The sequence below is a fragment of the Anopheles maculipalpis genome, chromosome 3RL, assembly GCF_943734695.1.
Source record: "Anopheles maculipalpis chromosome 3RL, idAnoMacuDA_375_x, whole genome shotgun sequence".
Taxonomy (NCBI): Eukaryota; Metazoa; Arthropoda; class Insecta; order Diptera; family Culicidae; genus Anopheles; species Anopheles maculipalpis.
The window spans coordinates 49,405,993-49,430,622 of record NC_064872.1 but is presented as its reverse complement, the minus strand read 5'-3'; the positions used below and the strand labels follow the sequence as shown (position 1 = coordinate 49,430,622).

The following is a 24,630-nucleotide window of genomic DNA, read 5'->3' as shown; positions in this document are numbered from 1 at the left end:
TTGTGGAAATCTGACAATGTGACAGCATAACGATGGCGAAGAGGAGGCTACAAGCGCTAGAGCGAAAACTGGAAAAAGATCTACAGCTGAAAGAAACAGTACACGAGCAAATGCGTATGTACATAGAAAGGGGCTACGCACATCGAGCGACGAAAGAAGAGTTAGCTACAGCAAATCCCAACCGTATCTGGTATTTACCTCTAAACGTCGTTGACCACCCACACAAGCCAGATCAGAAAAACGCATCGTTTGGGACGCAGCAGCAAAAGTCCAAGGGACTTCCCTCAACTCTGTCCTTTTGAAGGGTCCAGACCTCTTAGTAATGCTCCCAGAGGTTTTGTGCACGTTTAGACAGAGAAGAATCGCTTTCGGAGGAGACATAGAAAAAATGTTCCACCAGATACGAATTCGACCGGAAGACACTCATAGCCAGCGATTTTTGTTCCGTTTTGATAAAAACGACGATCCGGATGTTTATTTAATGGATGTTGCTACGTTTGGTGCAACGTGTTCGCCATTGTCCAAACAGTACGTCATACATCGCAACGCTGACGAACACGCCCAAATATATCCCGTCGCTGCAACTGCCATAAAACGTTCTACCTATATGGATGATTATTTTGACAGCTGCGATACAAGGGAAGAAGCGGTCGAACGGATAAAGCAGGTCAAATATATCCACTCCCAGGCAGGATTTAACATGCGAAACTGGGTGAGCAACGACCCCTCTGTACTAGAAAGCGTAGAAGAATACAAACCAACCCCAGCCGCCATTAACCTAACCGAAATTGATAGCAACACCAGAGTGCTCGGAATGGTCTGGGGCCCCGTGGAAGCCGTTTTTCGGTTTTCATCATCTTGGAACAAAGAATTGGTCCCTTACGTGATGGAAGGCAAAAGACCCACAAAGAAAACCGCCCTTAGAGTTATCATGAGTCTGTTTGACCCTTTGGGACTGCTGGCACCAATATTGATCCATGGCCGCATGCTTATGCAAGAGCTGTGGCGAGTAGCGAGTAGAGCTGTGGACTGGGATGCAGAAATGAGTGACACCGACTTCATCAAATGGCAAAGATGGGTGAGTCTGTTACCTGCAATTCAACATTTGGAGATCCCTAGGTGTTATTTTGGCAACAACAGTTCGAAGTCCAGCACACTGCAGTTACACGTCTTCACAGATGCAAGTGAAATCGGGTATGGTTGTGTCGCGTACCTGTGATCGGAAGAACAAGACCGTGTACATTGCTCCTTGGTCAAGGCGCGTAGCAAGGTAGCTCCGGTGAAGTACCTATATGTTCCCAGAATGGAACTACAAGCAGCGCTATTGGGAGCTAGGTTAATGCGAACCATTGTAGAAAGTCATACACTCGCGATTAACGAGAAATATATCCACACAGACTCGGAGGTGGTGTTGGCCTGGATTCGTTCTCCGTCCAGAGACTTCAAACAGTTCGTGGCGTGCTGAATTGGCGAGATACTTTCACTGACTGAACTTACGATGTGGAGACATGTCCCTACGAAACAGAACCCAGCAGATTGTCTAACGAAGTGGGGAAAAGAGACGCAACTGGAGAAGGATAGCCGATGGTTCACTGGTCCTCCCTTCCTATATCTCCCTAAATCCGCCTGGCCAATACAAAAACTGATCGAAGGCACCATTGAAGAGAGAAAAACCACTCACCTCCTTATCCACCAACAAGTTGGCGAACAACAAACCATTGAGGTAGAAATATTTTCGAAGTGGAAGGTGTTATTACGAACTGTGGCGATACTATTTCGATTCGTAACAAATTGCCGACGAAAAGCAAAGAAAACCTTACCAGCAACAAAAAGGCAACTAACACACATAAGGCAAACCGTGCCAGCAAAACAAGTCCCTATTAAAGCTGATGAATACACCAAGGCAGAACAAGTGCTGTGGCGCATAGCCCAGCAAGATTGTTACCCAAGAGAGCTACAGATCCTGGGTGGAAAAGTGAAAGGACAACCTATACCAACAAATAGCGTTCTACACTCACTATCACCTGTGTCTGACACCTTTGGTGTGATTCGCGTCGATGGTCGTACGGCCAATGCAGACTATGCCACGTATGATCCGCGCTATCCCGTGATCTTACCTAAGCAACACCGAATAACGCACCTGCTGATCGAGGATTACCATCATACGCTGGGCCATGGAAATCGCGAAACAGTGGTAAACGAAGTCCGTCAACGTTTTCATGTCCCGAATCTGCGTTCGTTGGTTGATAGAGTGGCGATAAACTGTCAGCGCTGCAAAATAGCAAAAAGTAAGCCGTACTATCCCAGAATGTCAGCCCTACCAGTAGAACGACTCACCGCACGGGTACATCCCTTCAATTACGTCGGCATCGATTTCCTCGGACCGGTCGACGTTACTTACGGCAGGCGTAACGAAAAGCGGTATGTGGCTGTATTTACCTGGCTGGTTACGCGAGCTGTTCATATCGAAATGGTTTACAGCTTATCGACAGACTCCTGCATCATGGCCATAAGGAGGTTCGTTTCGCGCAGAGGGTCACCGGTTGAGATTTTCTCAGACAACGGTACCAACTTCGTCGGGGCGAGTAACGTCCTAAAAAGAGAGATATCAGCAACGTTGTTCAAGTGTGCAGATACCTTTACCAATTCCAACACCAGCTGGTCTTTTAATCCGCCGTCTGCACCACACATGGGAGGTGTCTGGGAGCGAATGGTGCGAAGCGTGAAGGAAGCTATGCGCACGTTAGCTGATGGTCGTTTAAACGATGAATTGCTGTTGACGGTGTTGGTTGACTCGGAGAACCTGATCAACACAAGACCGCTGGTTTACGCGTCGCTGTCAGCCGAAACAGAAGCCATTACCCCAAACCACTTCCTACTGGGAAGTTCAGCAGGCGCACAAACACATATGCGTTTCTGTCCGGATGTCGCAGAAGCCCTCAGAAGCAGCTACAAGCGATCCCAGCGGTTGTCACACCACTTGTATGATCGTTGGGTTAAGGAATATTTCCCTTCCTTAAACAGGCTGCCTAAGTGGCGCGATGATCACGTGCAGTTAAAGGAGGGCAAATCGCCAAGGGAGGCGATTTGCCCAAAGGAGGGCAAAGTTTTCGTGATCGAGGGCGATCGAAAAGAATGGGTCAGGGCAGTAGTGGAACAGGCCCACGCAGGACGAGACGGACGAGTACGGCAAGCGGTTGTTCGTACCGCATCAGGGAAACTACTCAAGCGACCGACAGTAAAACTAGCAGTGCTTAACGTAGAAGTGCACACGTGAGAAGAAAAAAAACGAGTAATTAAGTAACGAACAAATTAAGAGCTAGGAACTACCAAGTTTACGTTGAGAGAAAAGCACATGTAGAAGTAGTAAACCGGATAGAGAATGTGACAGATAACCGGTTTACGGGGTGGTGGGGTGTTGCTACGGCCGCAAAACACAACGTAAACAAATAAAATGTGACAGAATGACAGTTCCTAAAAGCGGCTAAGAGTTAGCTGCGATTCCCACAAACAGAGGGCGCTGTTGCAGTCGGGTATACGAGACGAATGACCCCCTTCGGGATTGCAACGATTTAGGCGCCATCGCGAAGAAAACGATAGAGGGTTTAGTTGCGTATGAAAAGCGAGCGAGAAGCGACAAAAAGTCGACGGAAAATAATAAAGTGTCCAAATTGAAAGTTCCTACGAAAAGTGTCAGTGTTTCGCTACGCGACTATTTCAAGCGCCAACACAGACTATGCATCATTATGCAACAAGCTGACTCTTTTCAAACAGGTAATACTACCAAACAATTACCTGCGGTTCGAATGTTTGAGGCAATTGCTCCCCAAACCGTTTAAAAGTAGTACAAAGAATACAAAACTAGTTTTTTTCAAATGATACACAATCTGCCAAATAGACTCTCTTTTATCGAACTCGACTCCATCGTAAAAGTTGCTCTAATCGGAGACAGAATCAGACAAGATTTATAATGTCTACGCATATCGTGCCTGTTGACCTGTTGTCAAGAAAAAAATAAAGCATGGTTGTCAACTAGACCTTATTTTTGGTATCTTTACTGTCGCATTGGATTGTGGTCCTTTTTACCGGGCACCATTGCCGCTGGTTGACGAAGATGCTCACCATCCTGCCAGCGAGATGACTATCCCGGTGGCCCCGGTTCCTCCAGGGAGAACGTCGCTCAGTAGCACGTCACGTGAGGTGAACTTCAGGCAACATGACTGGAGCTTCTTGGAGTCTAGTCCCATAAGCGACAGAGCTGTCGTCAAATTGTGGTCCCTCGATCACCAACGATCTTAAATGAGCGTGTTGCGCTTACCGTTCGCTCCACATCCTTTACTATTTAGGCGTGTTTAAAAAACACAGCATCTACCCGTCTTCGCACTCATATTGCGTGGATCCAATCCCGGCTTTATTTAAAAAGGATTTGAATCCTCCGAATAACGCAATCGTTCTATTCAAATCCAAAATCCTTCAGACGGTATTCCTTTCACTATGACTATACTTGGCCATTCCATATCCTTTCCCCCGGAAATTAGTAACATGTTTGCGTATCACTTTGGATCCATCATGGCACCCTTTTAGCCAGCACATAGGTGTTCCCTGCGTCAGGGCTCATAGGCGTTCATTATGAATTCATGAAGTTGAACTCTGTTCCGATTGAACCTCTCTATCTCCTCTCTATGGCAGGAGTCCCCTCTATGAATAGGTTTGAGAGGGTGTAGCGGAAGTTGACTTGAATTATTCGTTTCTTAAAAGACCTCAGTGCTGCTTCTGTATCCACTGCGGTGTCAATTGCTAGGTGTGATCGCGCTAAAAGAGTACGACATTCATTCGTGCATACTATTTATTGCCAACATCCTACCCAACATCGATATTGTTGTGTTTTTGATTACTACGAGGAGCTCTACAACTTTATTACAACATTAAGGGAAAAGTACAAACGTGAACAAGAGAACAATGGTGTCGCATGCTGCGGATTGTTACGACGCGCGGGAACGATCATCCTGTCAAAGTGACAGTGACCCAATTGTCACTTTCCTAAGGTTGATACATAACAGATATCTTACCCTGCTGGCGACCACCCTTTCTCATCACTTTGCGACGCACGCGGTTCTCCCAGAATGATCGGGCCCGGATGTCGGATATTGAATTCCCTAGGCTACTTGTTTGAACACAATATAACCTTTGCTATCTTCCGTTCCCGTATTCTATCTATTTCTTCCTGATGTGCCTCGTGCCCATAAGTTTACGCTATTGTACAGCCCTCGAATCAAACATTGTTATTATAAAAGTATTATAAAAAAAATATAAAAATCAACCGAGTATGTCCGGGGTCAGACAAAATATAAGGAGTAAATGCCTTATGAAGAATGTTCATTGTTTCAATCATGAGAAGTGGTGGTGACAATACGGTATCGAACGGTATTCAACTACGTGCTATCAGCAAGCCTAGTAAGCGATTCGATGGCCGGCGTGACCTTAATGTCTTTAAGTCACGAAGAGGAAGACATAGTTCTCATAAGACAACGGTTCGACATGAAGCGTGTATATTGTGAAGTAACTTACCAGACGATATGTGCCAACTTGTTGGCTTAACGACCTACTACGCCGACCATCGAATCGAAAATAACCAAGATAAGCCATAATACAAGCCAGAAAGGGGCAAGATAAATAGGTGAACAAAATATTTTGTTAAGCAAAATAAGAAAAATATTTTGCTTATATATTTGTTAAATTATATAAGCAATAACATACACTTGTATTTAATTCATACTGTAATTACAGTTTAAGAATCGTCTGCAAGGTTGTAGAAAATCAAACCCAACACTCCCACGTAGTTGGAGAGTCAGTCCTCACTACAGAGAAACGAATCGAATGGGGTTTGATCCTGCCGTGTGAGTACTGACCATCCAACTACGTGGTATCAACAAGCCTAATAAGCCATTCAATGGCCAGCAAGACTTTATAGGTTAATGTATCAAGGACGGCTTGGCAGATATAGATGCAGATTGCTAGTTGAAGTCCTCACAATGAATCACAAAAGAATGACCCAGTATCTCGGCCACTACTAGATTCGAAGATCAATAACACACCAATGGAATAATGAATGATAAACCTTTTTTCACATCGGGGGTCATATGGTGTGATAATTCTGCTCTTCTGATAATGTAATTGATCGATGTAATCGATTACATCGGTCACATGTAAAGGGAAACGATCGTACTTCACAAACGTCATTCCTTGGTAGTACAGCTAAATAGCCGATTTACGCTCACAGAAGCCATTGAATCCGTATCGCACATGCCTCAGGATTCGATAAGATTGTTAATCTAATCTAATCCAACATGTAGTGATGCAACTGTCAGATGCAAAATAAAGTGTGGAATGATTTGTGGACGTATTTCAATCGAATTTTCCACTTTGAATGAGTGCCAATATTAGAACGATTGTAGCATAAGGGTTCGAGAGAAACTTGGGCTAAGATCATCCAAGGTTGAGGTGTTCCGCATCTTGTGACTGAATGTTTTCGCTCTGTAAAAACGCTGGTTATAGATTGTACAAAAGCACCATGTATAGCTCAGCCATGTGTAGGCACAACCATTGGCGTCTATTTTTATGGCCATCACCTGTATTACCGTCCAAGTATCAGCAATATTTTTGCACTTGATGCAAAGGTAAATCAGGCATTACTAAGTTTCACCAGGACCAGATATGTCTGTGTACATTTGTTCGGGATCGGGAAATGGCAATAAAGTATTACGACCATTGGTGATTATCTTATCGTTATCTCGATGATATGCCTTCCTACTGGTGTCAATAGATGTCGCGATGGTTATTAACGTAAATCGAGCCAGATAGAGTGATAGAGCGATTGTTAAGGCGTTGCTCGTTAATCGTACGCAACGACAGGGTATTAAAGCATTTGCTCTGGAAAAAGTGCTGACTAGTGCACCACTAAAGCTGCCAGCGGATAGGTACAGGCGGTGCAGTCGTGAAAAAAAAAATCCGAAAAATGGTGCGTTTGTTAATCCTAGTTACGGTTGGTCTGTGCTGCCTTTTCGCAGCAGACAATCGGTTCGCGCGAGCGGAAAGACCCCCATTCAAGAGTAGTAGTGGCCTTTATGTGGACGAACCGCAACTGGCGGCCAGTGAGCTGGAAAGTGATGGAACTTTCGTCGGTGTAGTTCCGGCCCAACCCGTGAACGAAGCCTACCGTCTGCCGAAAACTTCCATTCCGATCCATTACGATCTTCATCTGACTACGGAAATCCATCGCAACGAACGAGAGTTCAGTGGTTCTGTAGCCATCCAGCTACAGATATTGGAAGCGACGGACAAACTGGTGTTACATAATCGCGGGCTAGTGATCTCGTCGGCCAAGATCTCGGCGTTGCCGAATGGCGTTACCGGAGCTCCAACACTGATCGGAGACGTAACGTACAGCACGGATACCACGTACGAGCATATTACCTTTACATGTCCTAGCATTCAACAGCCTGGATTCTACTGGCTAGAGGTCACATTCACAGGAAGACTGGCGACCAACGATGACGGATTCTATGTGTCGTCTTACGTAACGGACAGTGGCGAGCGAAGGTTTGTATTGGTCTAGTTGCTGTCACCGTAAACTGAAGATATGATATGTGAAGCAAAGGTACAATGATCACCTCTCGCTCGTTTGCTTGCCGACAGATACTTAGCAACGACACAGTTCGAATCAACCAGTGCGCGCATGGCATTCCCCTGCTACGATGAGCCAGCTCTGAAGGCAACGTTCACCGTATCGATCACGCACAGCATTACGTACACTGCCATATCGAACATGCCAGAAGTTGGACGAAGCGACGCGGATGGTATGCGCACTACCGTGTTTAGCAGGACGCCAATCATGTCCTCCTACCTATTGGCGTTCGTTGTGTCGGACTTCCTGTACCGTATTGCGACTCCGCAGCGAGTGTATGTTCGCCCGAACGCTTTCCAGCAGGCGTCGTTCGCACTGGAAGCTGGTGTAAAGATACTGGAGGTCCTGGACGAGCATCTCGGCATCCCGTACAGTACGTACATGCCGCAGCTGTATCAAATCGCATTGCCCGACTTTGCAGCTGGTGCGATGGAAAATTGGGGTCTGGTGACCTACAGGTAAGTCGACGGGCAAGTCATATGATGGCTGTTATCCTCGGGCGTATGTCGCATTGCCATCCCTCAATTGATCCTGCCGCACCGATACAATACACTTTTGTTGGCGTAGTACAATCAATGGGCCATTATAAACGTTGACGAGATGGGCGATAAAGCGATTAGAGCTGAGCGGGCCAAACCCATTCAGGATAGCGTACAATTGCTTTATACTCTGTTATCTTTCGATTGGATTTCGGTTTATTGCAGGGAACAAAACTTATTGTTCGATCCCGCAGTTTCGACTTATCGCACAAAAACGAACATTGCGACTGTTATTGCGCACGAGTACGCTCATCAGTGGTTCGGTGATCTGGTCACCCCCGAATGGTGGGAATACATCTGGCTTAATGAAGGCTTTGCCACGCTCTACGAATTCTATGCCGCACATCTTGCCTACCCGGAAGCGGAGTACTGGGAGCTGTTCAACACGCAGGTCATTCAGGCCGCCATGGTTCCCGACGCGCTGACCACTACCCGTCCGATGAACTGGAATGCAGCTACTCCGGGTGAAATATCGGCCCTGTTTGATCGTGTCGCCTATCCGAAGTGTAAGTATACCGGAGACTGTGTTGCAGACCAATCCAATCTAATGTTGTGTTCCCATTCTAGCTGGCAGTGTGTTGAACATGATGCGCCACGTACTTGGCGAAGAGAACTGGAAGGCCGGCCTGAACACGTATCTTACCGACCGTGCCCTGAGTGTAGCGGTAGATGAGCAGCTGTACACGGCACTTCAGAGCGCGATCGAAGGCAAGGGAGTGCTCCCGAACGGCGTTACCGTAGCCCAGATTATGCGCACCTGGACTAATGAGGCAGGCTACCCGGTGCTAAATGTACGGCGATCGTACGACTCAGGGGATGTGATCATCTCGCAGGAACGATTCTACTCCGATCGTAAAGTGCCCAACACCAACATTTGGATGATCCCGTACAATTACGTCCAACAGGCCCGGGCCGATTTTAACGAGTTTGATGACTTCCAGTGGCTTGCCACGAAGGCTGCCCGCATCGAGACGACCGTGCCCGCAACCGAATGGATCATTTTCAACAAGCAGGAGGTCGGCTACTACCGTGTCAACTATGACGATCGCAACTGGGAGCTTATCACTAACGCGCTGATCGACAACTATGCCGCTGTACACCGGCTGAACCGGGCACAGCTTATCGATGACGCGTACTGGCTGGCACGGTCCGGCCGACTTGACCTGCGCATTGCCCTGCGCTTGATGACATACCTGCGCGGCGAGCTAGAGTACGCTCCGTGGACGGCAGCGAACGTTGCCCTGTCCTACTTCAACAGCCGTCTCCGCGGAACGGAGAATTACCACGATTTCGTATTGTTCGTGGACGCTCTGATCGAAAACATCTACGGACTACTGACGATCGATGCAGTATCGCCAAACGATACACTGTTGCACAAGTACCTCGTACAAACGATCTCCACCTGGGCTTGCTCGTTGGGCTACAAGGACTGTCTGGAGCGAACGGGCGCTCTCCTGCGGGCAGAGGCATCCGGCACGGGATCACCAGTACATCCCGACATTGCCACCGTCACGTACTGCTACGGTATGCGCACGACCGGTGAATCCGAGTACCAGTATGTGTATCGCAAAATGATGGACTCGAAAAATCTTGCCGAACGAACCATGCTTATCGATGCGCTGGGATGCTCCAACAACACGGAGTACCTCACGGCCTTCATATCGACTGCCCTGGGCAGTGGAACCGGTGTGGAGATCAACTACCGTGCGGACGAACGTCGCCGTGTGATTCAGGCCGTCTACTCCGGCAGTCGGGTCGGTGTAGACGCGCTGATCGACTACCTGATGGACCCTATTCAGGCGAATGAATTTGTCAGTGCACTCTCCTCGTCCACGCTCAATTCGGCCCTGTCTGCCATTGCTTCGCGCACCAACAACGAGGCAGAAATGAGCAAGGTAAGCGTAAACGTGTGTGTGTGTGAGAGAGAGAGAGAGAGAGGGAGAGAAAGAGAGAGAGGGAGAGAGGGAGAGAGAGAGGGAGACACGAACAGTGTGACTAATTAGCAACATTTTATCCTTCTCTTTACAGCTAAATGCACTCATTACTGCGCTGGGTAGCCGCGTCAGTAGCCAGACGGCCACTAATCTACGCAACACGGCTCAATCAAACCTGGACTGGGTGAACGGTTTCGAGGGTTTGATGTTGACCAACTTCTTGAGCGAGTTTTTGACCGATGTTCCCAACACCACTACCGAGGAACCGGAAGTTACTACGACGACTGTTCCTACTCAGTCGACTACCACGCCCGCAGCGGCCACTACTACTTCAACGGCTGCCCCACCAACCACCGTAACGACCACAACGGTGCAAACAACGACCGAAGATGATGGCGGTGCCGCAACGGTCGGTTTATCGATAGCCGCCCTATTGGTCTCGATTACGGTCCATCTTTTGAGATAATCACTCAGCTGACTCATCTGACGAAGGGGAACAGCAATCAAAAATGGGCTAGACGAATGGAGGGATGGAGTTTATTGTTTTCGTCCAATAATTCAGGAGCTCCGGAATCGATATGATTAGAGTACGATTATTGATATGATATCAGGAGTAGAATAAAACCAAATGTAATACCAATCAGATTCGCTCTGGTCATTGATTGTGCTATGCGGCTTAATTTTCTGTTGTGTGTATGAGAGAGTGAGCCACCATCGCAGACCAGATTGGGGATGATATCGATCACGGTGACTTAATCGTTTCGCATTGTTTGCATTGTGCGTGTTGATAAAATTGTTCAACTTTACAACCCATTGCTCGAGTGAAATCTCAGTGACGTTGTTCGTAATACCGCATAAAACATCATTGCACTGCTGGGAACCGATTCAGTACGCGGGAGTACCACCGCACTTACCGCTTCTTGCTCATACGTAACAAGCTGTTCCGGAACCACCGTAATGGTTACCAAGCAGACTACATTGTCCTTGCTTTTGGTGTGCGCATTCGCTCCAGTCGCACTATGGGCCCAAGCTACAATCACAGCGTCGGTTGATCGGACCGCGCAACCGGGACGCCTGGATCGCAGCAAACTTCATTTGCTCAGGTACGAAAAGTTTAGTGTACGAAGTGAGAAAGATTTGTCATCCTACCGGTTACCGAACGACACAATTCCGGAGAGTTACACGCTGGAGCTTAGCTCGAACGTACACGAGCAGAACTTTAGCTATACTGGAACGGTCGTCATAAGAGTACGAGTTCTGCAGACTACCAGATCGATTGTGTTGCATTCGTTGCGAAGTACGCTGGTGCAGATTGAGGTTAGAAACTCCAACCAGTTGAATGTGCCGATTGTTGCCATCGAACAGGATGCGGATCTTGAAACGCTCACCATCCGGACGGGCACAGAATTGCTGGCGGGAATTTACCAGCTAACCGTACGCTTCGAAAACACGCTTCGTAGCGATGTTGGTGGATTTTACTGGACATCGTACAGTGTTGGCAATGAGGTGCGTTATGCTGCCGTCACACAGTTCCAGCCAGTTGATGCACGTACCGCTTTTCCCTGCTATGATGAGCCTGGGATTCGAGCCACCTTCACCATCAGCATCAGCAGTGGTGTTGGGACGAAGGTTTACTCCAACATGCCAGTCAAGTCAGTTTCAATAACGTAAGTACGCTTGTGGCAAGATCGCTTTACCCTGTACCTACTAACAATCACACATGGCACGTGTTCGGTGTTCTTAGTGGAAATGGACTGAAGCAAACCCGGTTCCACACGACACCCAGCATGCCGACATATCTCGTAGCGTTTGCCATCTTGGACGAATTTGCCAGCACACGGTTGTCGTTGCCGGCACCACCATCCAGCCTCAGAATGGAGCTTATTGCGCCGCCCACCGTGACGGACAGTGCTCAAACGTACGGTCTGGAGCTCGGTGGCATAGTTATACGTGCGGTTGAGCAATACTTCGCCCAAACGTACGATCTGCCCAAACTGGATCAGCTGGCCGTGCCGGACTTTTACTTCGCGGCGATGGAAAACTGGGGCTTAGTCATCTACGAGGAACGGTATTTGCTGTACGATGAGGCAGCGAACACGAATCGCGATAAAGAGAACGTCATCGCCACCATTGTTCATGAGTTTGTCCATCAGTTCCTGGGCAATCTGCTGACACCTCACTGGTGGTCAGATTTGGCGCTGAGCGAAGGTTTTGCAACCTTTTATGAGTATTATCTTAGCAGCGTGGTAAGGATCTCAAGCACATGGTTCTTGAATAATCTAATCTAGTTCTAGTGTAATCGACGCTTAACCATTTGTTACGATTAGGTGGAGCCAAGTATCAGATTTGCGGAAAAGTTCACTGTCGAGGCTCTCCAAACGGCACTGCTGCTTGACTGTGACATCAATGTACGACCGATTTCTTACGATGTGCAGCGGCCCGTCGATATCGGACGCATGTTTGACATCATTTCCTATCAAAAGGGTGGCAGTGTGTTCCGCATGTTCCACTACGCTTTCGGTGAGCGGACGTTTCAGAAAGGAATGCGTCACTACATAAGCACTAAGTATGTCTCAGTATCTCGGTCACGTGAGAGTATTACGAGCGCTTAATGAGGCCTTTTTCTTATCTCACAGTAAAGGCCGATCGGTCACACCGGATGATTTGTTTGCGAGTCTGGAAATAAGCGTGAGGGAAGATGCTGCGTTACCACTTAGTTTCGATGTGGCAACGGTCATGAAACCATGGATTTATCAATCAGGATACCCTCTGGTCACGGTCACACTGCAGGATGGCGAGCTAACCTTCTTCCAAGAGCACTTCCTGTATCCCGATACTTCGGTCACCAGCAACCGAACGTGGTGGATACCGATCACGTACGACATCGCACCAGGTCAGACGAAAAAGTTCTGGATGCCTCAGGGCACCTCGCAGGTGTCACTTTCGGAGGAAGAGCTACCGATCGGAGGATTGCTTTTGGTGAACCCTCAACAAACTGGTTACTATCGCGTAAACTATGATGATGATCTATGGATGCGTTTGATCACACAGTTGATTGAAGATCCATCGGTTGTTTCACCGATCTCTCGCGGTCAGCTGTTGGACGATTGTTTCAAGCTATACTACAGTGGACGAGTAGGAGCAGGCATCATTTACAGCTTGTTATCATATGCGGCTGGCGAGACCGACGTTATACCGTGGATCGTGGCATTTGCAAATGATAATCTTGGAGTGTTGCGAGATGCCCTGATCGTGGACCGCTTGGCATATGAAGCGTTTTCTGTAAGTTACTCGTCAATCAACGCCATAACCAGTGGTTAAGCAACCAAATGTTAATCTTTTCATCTGCAGCGCTTTGTAGCCGCACTTACAACGAATGTCTTTAACGCCGTTGGATTTGATGCTTCGCCGAACGATCCTCACGAAACGCAGCAATTGCGCCGCACCGTCATAGAATGGAGCTGCCGGTCGGGGTCGATCGAGTGTCGCACGGAAGCGTTGTTCAGAATGGTGAACGATTTGAGCGGAACGGTACTGTTGCCTTCGTACATTAAGAACAGTGTTTACTGCGGCGGGGCAACAATCGCCAGCACGTCCCAGCTAGAGACTGTGTGGCTTCGTTTGGAGACCGTGACCAACGTTGGTGAGCGGTTAAACATCATCGAAACGTTGGCTTGTTCAGAGAATGCAGAGTTCTTGGACGAATTGCTCAACTCAATCTTCACCAACCAGAACCCAGGCGAATGGGAATTCATTCTGTCGGCAGTTTATCGCAACTCTGCCATTGGTTACGAGGCATTCGATCGCTGGTTAAACCAAAATGCGTTGCAAATTATACAAAGGTAAAACACGCTAGTATATGAGCCATCGCGAAAGGAGCTTCAATGGAATTTCTTTTTTGTGGCACACTATTTTCAGCATTGGTACGGATCCAGCGTTTCTGAATATTCTGGCGGACATTAATCAAAGAGTAGCAAATTTTCAAAAGTATGATGAGGTAAGTATACAGCAATTTATAGCTTATTACGCTCTCAAACTTCTTTTGAATCATTGCCTATATCAGGGAATTCTCTAAAATTCAGACTTTATCTCTTAAACCCCACCAAAACTCGCCTCTTAAAAGCTCTCATCCCTCACCAAACATAAATTCAATCCATTATGTTTCCCCTATACACGTTCGAGCTGATAACTGCTTTCAATCAACCAGAGCTGATGCTTTTGAAGCTGTTACACTAAGTGCGTAACTAATTTTCTTGTGATTCTCATTCTCTTTCTAGTTGGTGCAACTTTTCAATACTCCATTGCTTACTCATAAAAACTAAACGTTTTTTTTCCAATGAATAAAATATGAAAATAGACGTGCCCTTTGAGTTTGTTTTACGTGTCCATTTTATCCCCATCATGGTTAACGACAAATGTAACTCTGCTGATAATGTGCCCTGTCAGTTCAAACAAAATCATTTCGCGATTGTCACTTTTGATAATTTACGATAAATGGAAACCGAAACTCATCAATGAACAACAACACTTACCATAAACGATGGAATAGTCATACGCATTGCTGAGCGGTATCATAACTCCATGCAACTGGCTGCAACTATTGACAGTTCTGATGGCAAACTCTCTCCACATAGCTCACTCACTCACTCATGTTGGCCTGCTCCTTTAAAGAGCACGTCGTCGTGACATGGCCCGGTCAACAATAGATTTCCAGAAAACTCGATCCCTTACTGCAGCTTCCCATCCATGTATCTGCCGGTCTTTGTTACCGTCAGGATGTCCGGTTCTCCGTATATCTCAGCAAGCTCGTGGTTCATCCTTCTTCTCCACACTCCATGCTCGAACACACCGCCAAAGATGGTCCGGAGGATGCGACACTCAAACACGCCAAGAGCGTTTGCATCCTCCGCTCGGATGGTCCAAGACTCGTGGCCATATAGGACCACCGGACAAATCAGTGTGCGATATATCTCACATTTCGTGCGGTCTCGAAGTCTTTTGGATCTCAGCAGACGGTGAAGACCGTAGTAGGCCGTGACAGTCCCAAGATAGCAGAACTCCTCTACTATCTCGAGGTTGTCGCCGTCGACTAACACGCTGCTTCCCACTCGCGCTATATCGCGATCAGAGCCTCCGGTAAACAGGTATTTCGTCTTCGTCGCATTGATCATCAATCCAATTCTTGCTGCTTCACGTTTCAGTCGGGTGTACGCCTCACTCACCTTCGCTGTCGTCTTGCCCACGATGTCAATGTCATCGGCGAAGCCAAGAAATTGAAGAGACCGGTAGAGAATCGTGCCATGGATATCTTTGTTCGTATGACACCTTCCAAGGCTATATTGAACAGTAGACAGGAGAGTCCGTCTCCTTGCCTCAGACCCCTGTGAGATTCGAACGATTCCGACAGCATGTTTGATACTCTCACTCTGCACTGTATCGTAGGCCGCCTTGAAATTGATAAACAGGTGGTGCGTAGGAATCTGGCGCTCTCGGCGCTTCTGGAGGATCTGCCGAAGAGTGAAGATTTGGTCGGTGGTGGATTTGCCTACAAACCCTGCTTGGTAGCTGCCGACGAAATCTGTAGCAAGAGGGGCAAGTCTGCAGAACAAGACCTGGGACAGGGTCTTATAAGCGGCATTAAGGACTGAAATAGCACGTTCGAGCATTCCAGACTGTCACCCTTTTTGTAGACTGGGTGAATGACGCCCAGTTTCCACTCCTTCGGTAGTTTTTCTTGTCCCCAGATTCTCGTGATCAGCTTGTGCATTTCGACGGTAAGCCTCTCCGGTCCCATCTTGAAGAGCTCGGTCGCCAGTCCATCACTACCAGCAGCCTTATTGATTTTAAGCTGCTTGATGGCGCCGACAACCTCATCCAGAGATGGCGGAGGCACTTCGTCCGCTGCACTGTTGCTGTCACTGATGTTGTTGCTGCTGTGTTGCTGCTGCTGTTGGCTTGTTCTGCTACTTGCACCAACCTCTCCTGTCTCTGCTCCGTTTAGGTGTCCTTCGAAGTAGCACTTCCACCTTTCGATCACCTTCCGCTCGTCTGTCAGGAGATTTCCGTCTGCGTCCCGGCACATCGCGGTTTTAGGAGCAAATCCACTCCGTGCCTCTTTCAACCTCCTGTAAAACGTAAACTCTTCACATAGCACACTTGGGAAATTCGATTGAGCTTCCTAGCGAAGTGTGCTATGTCGAGGTGAACATTTGTCACGGATTGTGCCGAAGACTGTTCCCTTATTGGACGTGGCCCATCATTAGATCGACTTGCATTCACTCTATGGTCAAATATTGAATGATATTTGAAGGCCAAAATTGACGATACAATTGTGGATGTCGTACGGATAGGTTGTGGCGTTTAAGGAATGATGACAGTATCGCTGCGTAACAATTCGGTTGCTAATTGGTCCGTCTCTTCGTCCGACTAATTTCTCCGTCCGTAGATCTTGATTTGATCTCATGGCAATAAAATGCAAAAATGTCGATATCATTATTCGCTGAACCAATCACTGGAAGACCAGTGATTGAATCAATAAGATTCAATAGGATATAAGTGGAAACTTTTAAGGACGATGATAGCCTATGATAGTCGAAAAGTGCACTGGTTTACAAGCACGCTTCGACTTTTTATTAAAACTTCACAAATTTGATTATTATTTTTTTATTATTGTTATGCAAACCGCAGGTTTTAGCATCGAACCAATAGTCACATGCAGTAGATTTACTGATTTTTTATCAAACAAGTGGATTCAAATCTTTGCGGATAGAAAAGCCCAAAATGAAGTTGATCACACTTTGTTGCATTAATGTAATTCTTGTGGAAGATATGGGCGATGATGTCCCTACTATGAGGCCCCTATTACGAAGCTCTTTACAAGTGGCAGTTAGGTCTGCTGCTGCTTCAGTAGACATGCAATTTATGTTGCAACAGTTTTTTTTTCACATAACATACCTGTTACGGTTGTAAAATAGTCCGACCTGTCAAAATGCAGTTGAACATAGAAATATCAGTAGGTGCATATTTTTAATCAATTTATTTCGATACATTACCGCCGAAGTTAATTGCATTGGTCGGACTCCGAATCGAGTTCAACTGTAGCGCCCTCTGTTGCCCGGTTATGATACTGCTTTACACAGTGGTGTACATTCATGGGACAGTTTGGTCAGATGAAAATTTAACCACAATACTGTTTTAGTGAGTGTTCAGTGTTTTATGCTATTGCAAGCTAGTGCTAAACTATGTATGAATAAATATTTAACCTTAATCATACCTCCTATCTCATATATGAAAATGGTATAGTTCAAGAATGAGTTGTAGATTCGAAAGATTAGCAAGAAAAGAATGATTAGATAAAATATGATTAAGAAATTTTGGATAGTTAGAAAAAGGAAGAGTTTATATATTTTGAAAAGAATTACTTTATATGATAATACTGCCATCATAAACTCGTATTTATTAACATATTTAGCTATTGATACAGAATAAATACCGAGCAAAGGTTCGGTATCAAAAAGGAATACCAACACGGAAGCATAAGAAGAATCCTCCAAACAGAGTAACGAACGTTAAATTCAAAATCAACATAGATTCGTAAGTAAATATCCTCAAACCATTTCCCAAGCTTAACGTGGTGTGTGTGAGACAGGACTGCGATAAATCAGTCTACGCTGACTCGTGCAAAAGTGACTGATAAAATGATCTTATCATCAGTATTTTATTCCCTCTATCAACATTACTTTTGCCACAGTATCTATCATCGTTGCATACCAGTCTCTATCGACGAATGATTGGACAGCTGGCGAGACCGACGTTATACCGTGGACCGTGGCATTTGCAAATGATAATCTTGGAGTGTTGCGAGATGCCTTGATCGTGGACCGTTTGGCATATGAAGCGTTTTCTGTAAGTTACTCGTCAATCAACGCCATAACCAGTGGATAAGCAACCAAATGTTAATCTTTTCATCTGCAGCGCTTTGTAGCCGCACTTACAACGAATGTCTTTAACGCCGTTGGATTTGATGCTTCGCCGAACGATCCTCACGAAACACAGCAATTGCGCCGCACCGTCATAGAATGGAGCTGCCGATCGGGGTCGATCGAGTGTCGCACGGAAGCGTTGTTCAGAATGGTGAACGATTTGAGCGGAACGGTACTGTTGCCTTCGTACATTAAGGACAGTGTTTACTGTGGCGGGGCAACAATCGCCAGCACGTCCCAGCTAGAGACTGTGTGGCTTCGTTTGGAGACCGTGACCAACGTTGGTGAGCGGTTAAACATCATCGAAACGTTGGCTTGTTCAGAGAATGCAGAGTTCTTGGACGAATTGCTCAACTCAATCTTCACCAACCAGAACCCAGGCGAATGGGAATTCATTCTGTCGGCAGTTTATCGCAACTCTGCCATTGGTTACGAGGCATTCGATCGCTGGTTAAACCAAAATGCGTTGCAAATTATACAAAGGTAAAACACGCTAGTATATGAGCCATCGCGAAAGGAGCTTCAATGGAATTTCTTTTTTGTGGCACACTATTTTCAGCATTGGTACGGATCCAGCGTTTCTGAATATTCTGGCGGACATTAATCAAAGAGTAGCAAATTTTCAAAAGTATGATGAGGTAAGTATACAGCAATTTATAGCTTATTACGCTCTCAATCTTCTACGGAATCATTACCTGTATCAGGGAATTCTCTAAAATTCAGACTTTACCTCTTAAACCCCACCAAAACCCTCCTCTTAAAAGCTCACATCCCTTACCAAACATAAATTCAATCCATTCTGTTTCCCCTTTACACGTTCGAGCTGATAATTGGTTTCAATCAACCAGAGCTGATGCTTTTGAAGCTGTTACACTAAGTGCGTAACTAATTTTCTTGTGATTCTCATTCTCTTTCTAGTTGGTGCAACTTTTCAATAATCCATTGCTTACTCATAAAAACTAAACGTTCTTTTCCAATGAATAAAACATGAAAATAGACGTGCCCTTTGAGTTTGATTTACGTGTCCATTTTATCCCCATCATGGTTAACGACAAATGTAACCCTGCTGATAATGTGCCCTTTCAGTTAAAAAAAAATCATTTCACGATTGTCACTGTAAAAAAATGGTTTAATCTAATACAAAACTGTAGTACATGTGGCTTAAATATTATGTAAAACTAATGCATATAAAACTTTGGAAACTATTATGGCATATGGTATCGGATAAGTTTAAACTATTGCTTAAATTTCTTTGTATAAATGACTGAAGCTGCAGAGTGGAGGACTGAATTTTTCTAGAAGTAAGGAGTGCGTAAGGCGGGTATGACCTATACGAAGGCTGGAAAGGACTCGTTGGATGTGGCTGGATTCGGTATCTTCCCACGAAGAGGTGTTGTGCTTGATAGGACGGAGTTTGTTGCTGAGGTCTACGTTGTGCCATGTGGAGTTCCAGTGTTGGGAGATGATGGTGTTCGTGAAGCGGATGGCATCACGGCGTGAAAGGGTGTTGTATGGTTCGTCAGGACGGAGCCGACCATTGTTGGCAAGTTGGTCGGCTTTCTCGTTTATGTTTATTCCGGAATGACCCGGAATCCAACAGAAAACGATTGTCGGGGATGCATGTATGGAGTCTAGGAGCTGGATGTGGGGGTCTTTGGAGTTGCCGTGTTCCAGGGCAGCCCGAACAATGGCACTGTCGCTGAAGATGGCGTTCGGTCGGTCAGTCTGTAGTCCTTCGTTGGTGGCTAGTTGAATTGCTATTGCTTCGGCGGAAAAGATGGAGTGGTGATTAGGAAGTTTGATGGCGCAGTTGTCCATGGTGGAGTGGATCCCACAGCTGGCTGAGTCTAGATGAACGGAGCCGTCTGTATGATGTGTGATGAAAGATATGATGAGATATGATGAAAATGTTTGTATTTAGTCTGGATTAAGTGAGTAAAGGTACTATTGGCGATGTTGCTGTTTTTTCCCGGTTCCCCGAAGAGAGCTTTTAAGTTCCCAGTCTATGGCAGGTGTAGGGAAATACCAAGGGACGAATTCCCTGGCGAAGGGATTGGATGATCGGTGGTATTTGTTGGTTGGTGTCTGTAGTTCTGCTTTTGCTCTGGTGATGAGTGCAGTTTCGTCGAGTCCTTTTTCAAGGATCCGAGCTGCAGCTTCCACTAGTCGGTTGGTGATGATATGTTCCATAGGAAGGAGGCCGCTTTCGCAGAGAAGGGGGTTGATCGGACTGGTAACAAATGCACCAGTGGCATAGCGGATGGCTGTGTGGTAAATAGGTGCTACTCTCTTCTCGAAGGTTGCTCGTTCGCGTGAAACAATCTCGATGCCGTAGAGTAGTTTGGGTAGGAGCCAGGCATTGATGATGCGGTTTTGGGTTATACGGGAGGCCCGAGCTTTGCGATTCCAAGCATCCAGAACAGGTTCAGTTGGTTGTTTGCTTTCTTCTTAACCCTGTTAGAGTGAGGAATAAAGGAAAGACGAGTGTCGAAGGTTACGCCGAGTATGTCGGCAGTCCGTGCGTTGGGTATTTGTGTGTTGTTGTATTTGATCGGTCGTCGACGAGTAATATAGGCCCTCAAGTTGCACGCAGCAAACTCACATGCAAGCTCCACAGTCGTTTGTGAACATGACTGAGTAGGACATATTGAAAATATTAAAACTATTGGTTTACAAAAATAAAAAAAAAATCTTATTTTAACTATTTTTAATAAAGTTTTAGTAATTCAACCAACTTTCTACTCAAATCATGTTTAAATATAAATTTTTTTCGTATATTGAGCCATTTCAATTAAAAAATATGACTCACTATAGAATTATTTCAATTACAGTATGAACTGTCTCGTTTAAATGATGAAATAAGTTAGTGAAATGTTTTTATAAATTAGTCTTATACATAAGCCTAGCTTATGTATAAGCTCTTGCGACACTTAACAATAATTTCAAATAACTTTCCTCATTTTAATAATGATTTATTTAAATTATATTTTTATGTCCTACGCATAATGTTCACAATCTACCGTGATTTTTCACACAAGCTTGCATGAGATAAATCCCGTACAACTTGAGGGCATTTATAACTCTTTAGCCTCGAATCCCGTCTACCCCTGTTTGCAGAAGTTTACGGGATTCGCAAGCAGAACGAGAAGACGAGGCCAGGATAATATCGTCTGCGTAAAAGATTGCTTGGATTTCTGTAAGAATAGAGAAAAACAGGGATTCCATGCTAATGATGAAATGGGTGGGAGAGAGAATGGCACCTAGTGGGACGCCATTCTATAATGTGTAGTGGCTGGATAATTCGGTTCCTATTAATGTCCTCTAAATGTCCGGTCCGTGAGGAAGTTTTCAATGAACTTGGTTAGAAGTCCACCAAAACCCCAGCGGGACAGCTGTAGAAGGATGGCATCACGCCATGTCCGGTCAAAGGCTTTGCTAAGGTCTATTATTGCTAGGTCTATGTGGTGTTCATTCTTCTGGCTTTCTCTAAATCGTCCAGTCTGGCAAAGTACGTTTCCGTACCCCTACCACACCGAAACACATGCTGGTTATTGTTGAGGAGGTTACGATCTTCTAATTCCTGTGTGAGTCTACGGTTTACCATCCTTTCCAGCACCTTAGCCATACAGTTAAGGAGCGAGATTGGACTGTAACTATCTATTTCATTAGTGGGTTTTTTGGGTTTGGGAATTGGTACTGTTAGCCTAGATTTCCAATCCGCCGGAATATTCCCGGTAGACCAGATAAGATTGTAAATCTTAAGAAGTGTTAATTTGGCTTGAGGCGTAAGGTTTTTAAGCAAGGATAACCTATGTTGTCAGGGCCTGAAGATTTGCCCTGACATTTGCTAAGTGCCCAGTTTAGTTCTGCTATCGAAAATAATCTATTGCATCTATTGTCAGTGGCATCTATTTGGGGAATTGGGATCTTTTCTGTTTTGAGTTTGAGTCTGCGGAACGGGGGCGAAAAGTTGTCGGTAACTGAAACATTTGCAAAGTGTTTTGCAAAAGCTTCAGGTACCTCAACTGGTGGAATAATAGTAGAGGGATCGGAAGGTTGATTAAGAATTATAGGAGCGTGAGAGCGTTTGTTACGGCCCGAGAGCACACTCACCTGCCCCCAAGCCCCTTACAGCCCCTTTGGCGAGGCGATTGGCCTCTCGGTACCGATCCGCTAGGATGGGGGTAAAAAAGTTATCAGGGATTAGATTAGCCCGGCAGAATCGGCGTAAGGCAGCGCGACGGGCTTTAATGGCCCGCGCAACTGTCTCATTCCATCAGGGGACATTTCTACTGCAGGATGTGTTACCTTTGGTACGGGGGATACTACGTGAAGCTGCTATTTCTATGGTTTCTACAAAGCGGGAGATGGGTGGGATTTCGTAAAGGAAGAGATTTAAACGTATTTCGGTTTGATATTTTTCCCAATCAGCCTCCTCATACTTCCAGCGAGGTCGTACAAAGGCTGGCTGAGAGCGAAATTTACTGTAGATGAAAAGTGGGAGATGGTCGCTGTTGTGAGTGTCTTTGTCTACGTCAACGCGGAAATGTGGTGTCATGGAAGATGACACAGCACAGCAATCAAGGATGGTGCCTTTTCCTGTAGAAGGACAAACGTGGGTTGGGGTTTGGTTGTGAAGAATTTGTAAATCTAGAGTAGTGAATACACTGTCTAAGAGGTTGCCACGGGAATTGGTAAGGGGACAACCCCACGAAGTGTGTTGGGCCTTAAGATCTCCGAGGAGGATCAGTGGAAGGGACAACTGAGAGAATAGAGCAGGAATATCGTGTTTTAAAGGAGGTAGGTTGAGAGAAGGAGAGATATATATGGAAACTACGGTTGCTTGTACTGGGGATGCTATTTCTACTGCTACCGATGGAATGGTGGTGGTAAGTTTAACTTTTTTAGTAGGAATATGATTAACAACACCTAAACATACATTATGGTGTGAGATGGTAGGATGAATATTAAAAAAACCAGTTATAGTTATTGAATAGAGTGTTAGATATGGATGGAATTTGTTTGGTTTCCTGAAGAGTAATTATGCTCGGGCTGTGTTTGTTAATAAGGAGTTTTAATTCATCTATGTTGGATTTAAGGCTTCTAATGTTCCAGGATAATGCAAAAATAGGTGTATGATTGGTGGTATCTATGGGGGTTGAGCTTGCGCTTGTAATAAAATGGGACTTTCCTCATTTTAATAATGATTTATTTAAATAATATTTTTATGTCCTACGCATAATGTTCACAATCTACCGTGATTTTTCACACAAGCTTGCATGAGATAAATCCCGTACAACTTGAGGGCATTTATTACTCTTTAGCCTCGAATCCCGTCTACCCCTATTTGCAGAAGTTTACGGGATTCGCAAGCGGAACGAGAAGACGAGGCCAGGATAATATCGTCTGCGTAAAGGAATGCTTGGATTTCTGTAAGAATAGAGAAAAACAGGGATTCCATGCTAATGATGAATGGCAAACTTTCTCCACATAGCACACTTTTTGAAATTCGAATGAGCTTCCTAGCGAAGTGTGCTATGTCGAGATGAACATTTGTCACGGATGGTGACGATGACTGGTCCCTTATTGGATGTGGCCCATCATTAGATCGACTTGCATTTACTCCATGGTCAAATATTGAGTGACATTTGAAGTTCAATATTGACGATACAATTGAGGATGTCGTATGGAGTTCAACTGTAGCGCCCTCTGTTGCCCGGTTATGATACTGCTTTACACAGTGGTGTACACGCATGGGACAGTTTGGTCAGACGAAATGTAACCACAATACTGTTTTAGTGTGCTAACGGTGTGGTGTAATTTTAATATCGTCCGATCCGTTCCCCGGTATTGAGGACTGACTATCCAACTACGTGGTACCAATAAGTCTCGTAAGCCATTCGATGACCGATGTGTCCTATTTGATCGTTAAGCCAAGAAGAAGAAGCTTTGTGATCTGAGTTCTATGTTTTATGCTATGGCATGGTAGTGCCAAACTATGTATAAATAAATAGTTAACCTTACTCTTATCTCCTACCTCATACATGACCATGAGTATATAGTTTAGTTCCAAGATTAGTGGTAGATTCGAAAGATTAGCAAGAAAAGAATGATTAGATAAAATGTGATTAGGATATTTTCGATAGTTATAAAAAGGAAGAGTTTATATTTTTGAATAAAATGAATTACTTTATATGATAATACTGCCATCATAAAATCGTATTCAATAACGTGAATAAACGAAATTTCCATGCACACATTTAGCTATTGATACAGAATAAACACCGAGCAAAGGTACGGTATCAAAAAGGAATACCAACACGGAAGCATAAGAAGAATCCTCCAAATAGAGTAACGAACGTTAAATTCAAAATCAACATAGATTCGTAAGTAAATATCCTCAAACCATTTCGCAAGCTTAACGTGGTGTGTGTGAGACAGGTCAGCGATGAATCAGTCTACGCTGACTCGTGCAAAAGTGACTGATAAAA

General features: G+C 45.4%; 4 protein-coding genes across 4 annotated transcripts in view; all 4 read left to right on the top strand.

Moving 5' to 3' along the window:
• The window catches only part of LOC126563154 (uncharacterized), a 94,345-nt gene that overhangs the window by 5,940 nt on the left and 63,775 nt on the right, over positions 1 to 24,630 (top strand). The window lies entirely within an intron of this gene.
• LOC126561527 (restin homolog) overlaps positions 2,273 to 24,630 on the top strand; it is a 77,953-nt gene continuing 55,595 nt past the window's right edge. The window contains exon 1 of the mRNA XM_050217734.1: positions 2,273 to 2,288. The gene's annotated coding sequence lies outside the window, so the exon portion shown is untranslated. The remainder of the gene's footprint in view (positions 2,289 to 24,630) is intronic.
• Positions 7,016 to 10,623, top strand: LOC126560723 (aminopeptidase N-like). Its single transcript, XM_050216679.1, has 5 exons — positions 7,016 to 7,599; positions 7,696 to 8,142; positions 8,389 to 8,729; positions 8,791 to 10,118; positions 10,252 to 10,623. The coding sequence occupies exons 1-5, from the start codon at positions 7,016 to 7,018 to the stop codon at positions 10,621 to 10,623; spliced, it is 3,072 nt and encodes a 1,023-aa protein (XP_050072636.1).
• On the top strand, positions 11,115 to 19,102 carry LOC126560722 (aminopeptidase N-like). The gene is made up of 7 exons (XM_050216678.1): positions 11,115 to 11,824; positions 11,902 to 12,403; positions 12,485 to 12,723; positions 12,794 to 13,439; positions 18,132 to 18,622; positions 18,699 to 18,777; positions 19,058 to 19,102. The coding sequence occupies exons 1-7, from the start codon at positions 11,115 to 11,117 to the stop codon at positions 19,100 to 19,102; spliced, it is 2,712 nt and encodes a 903-aa protein (XP_050072635.1).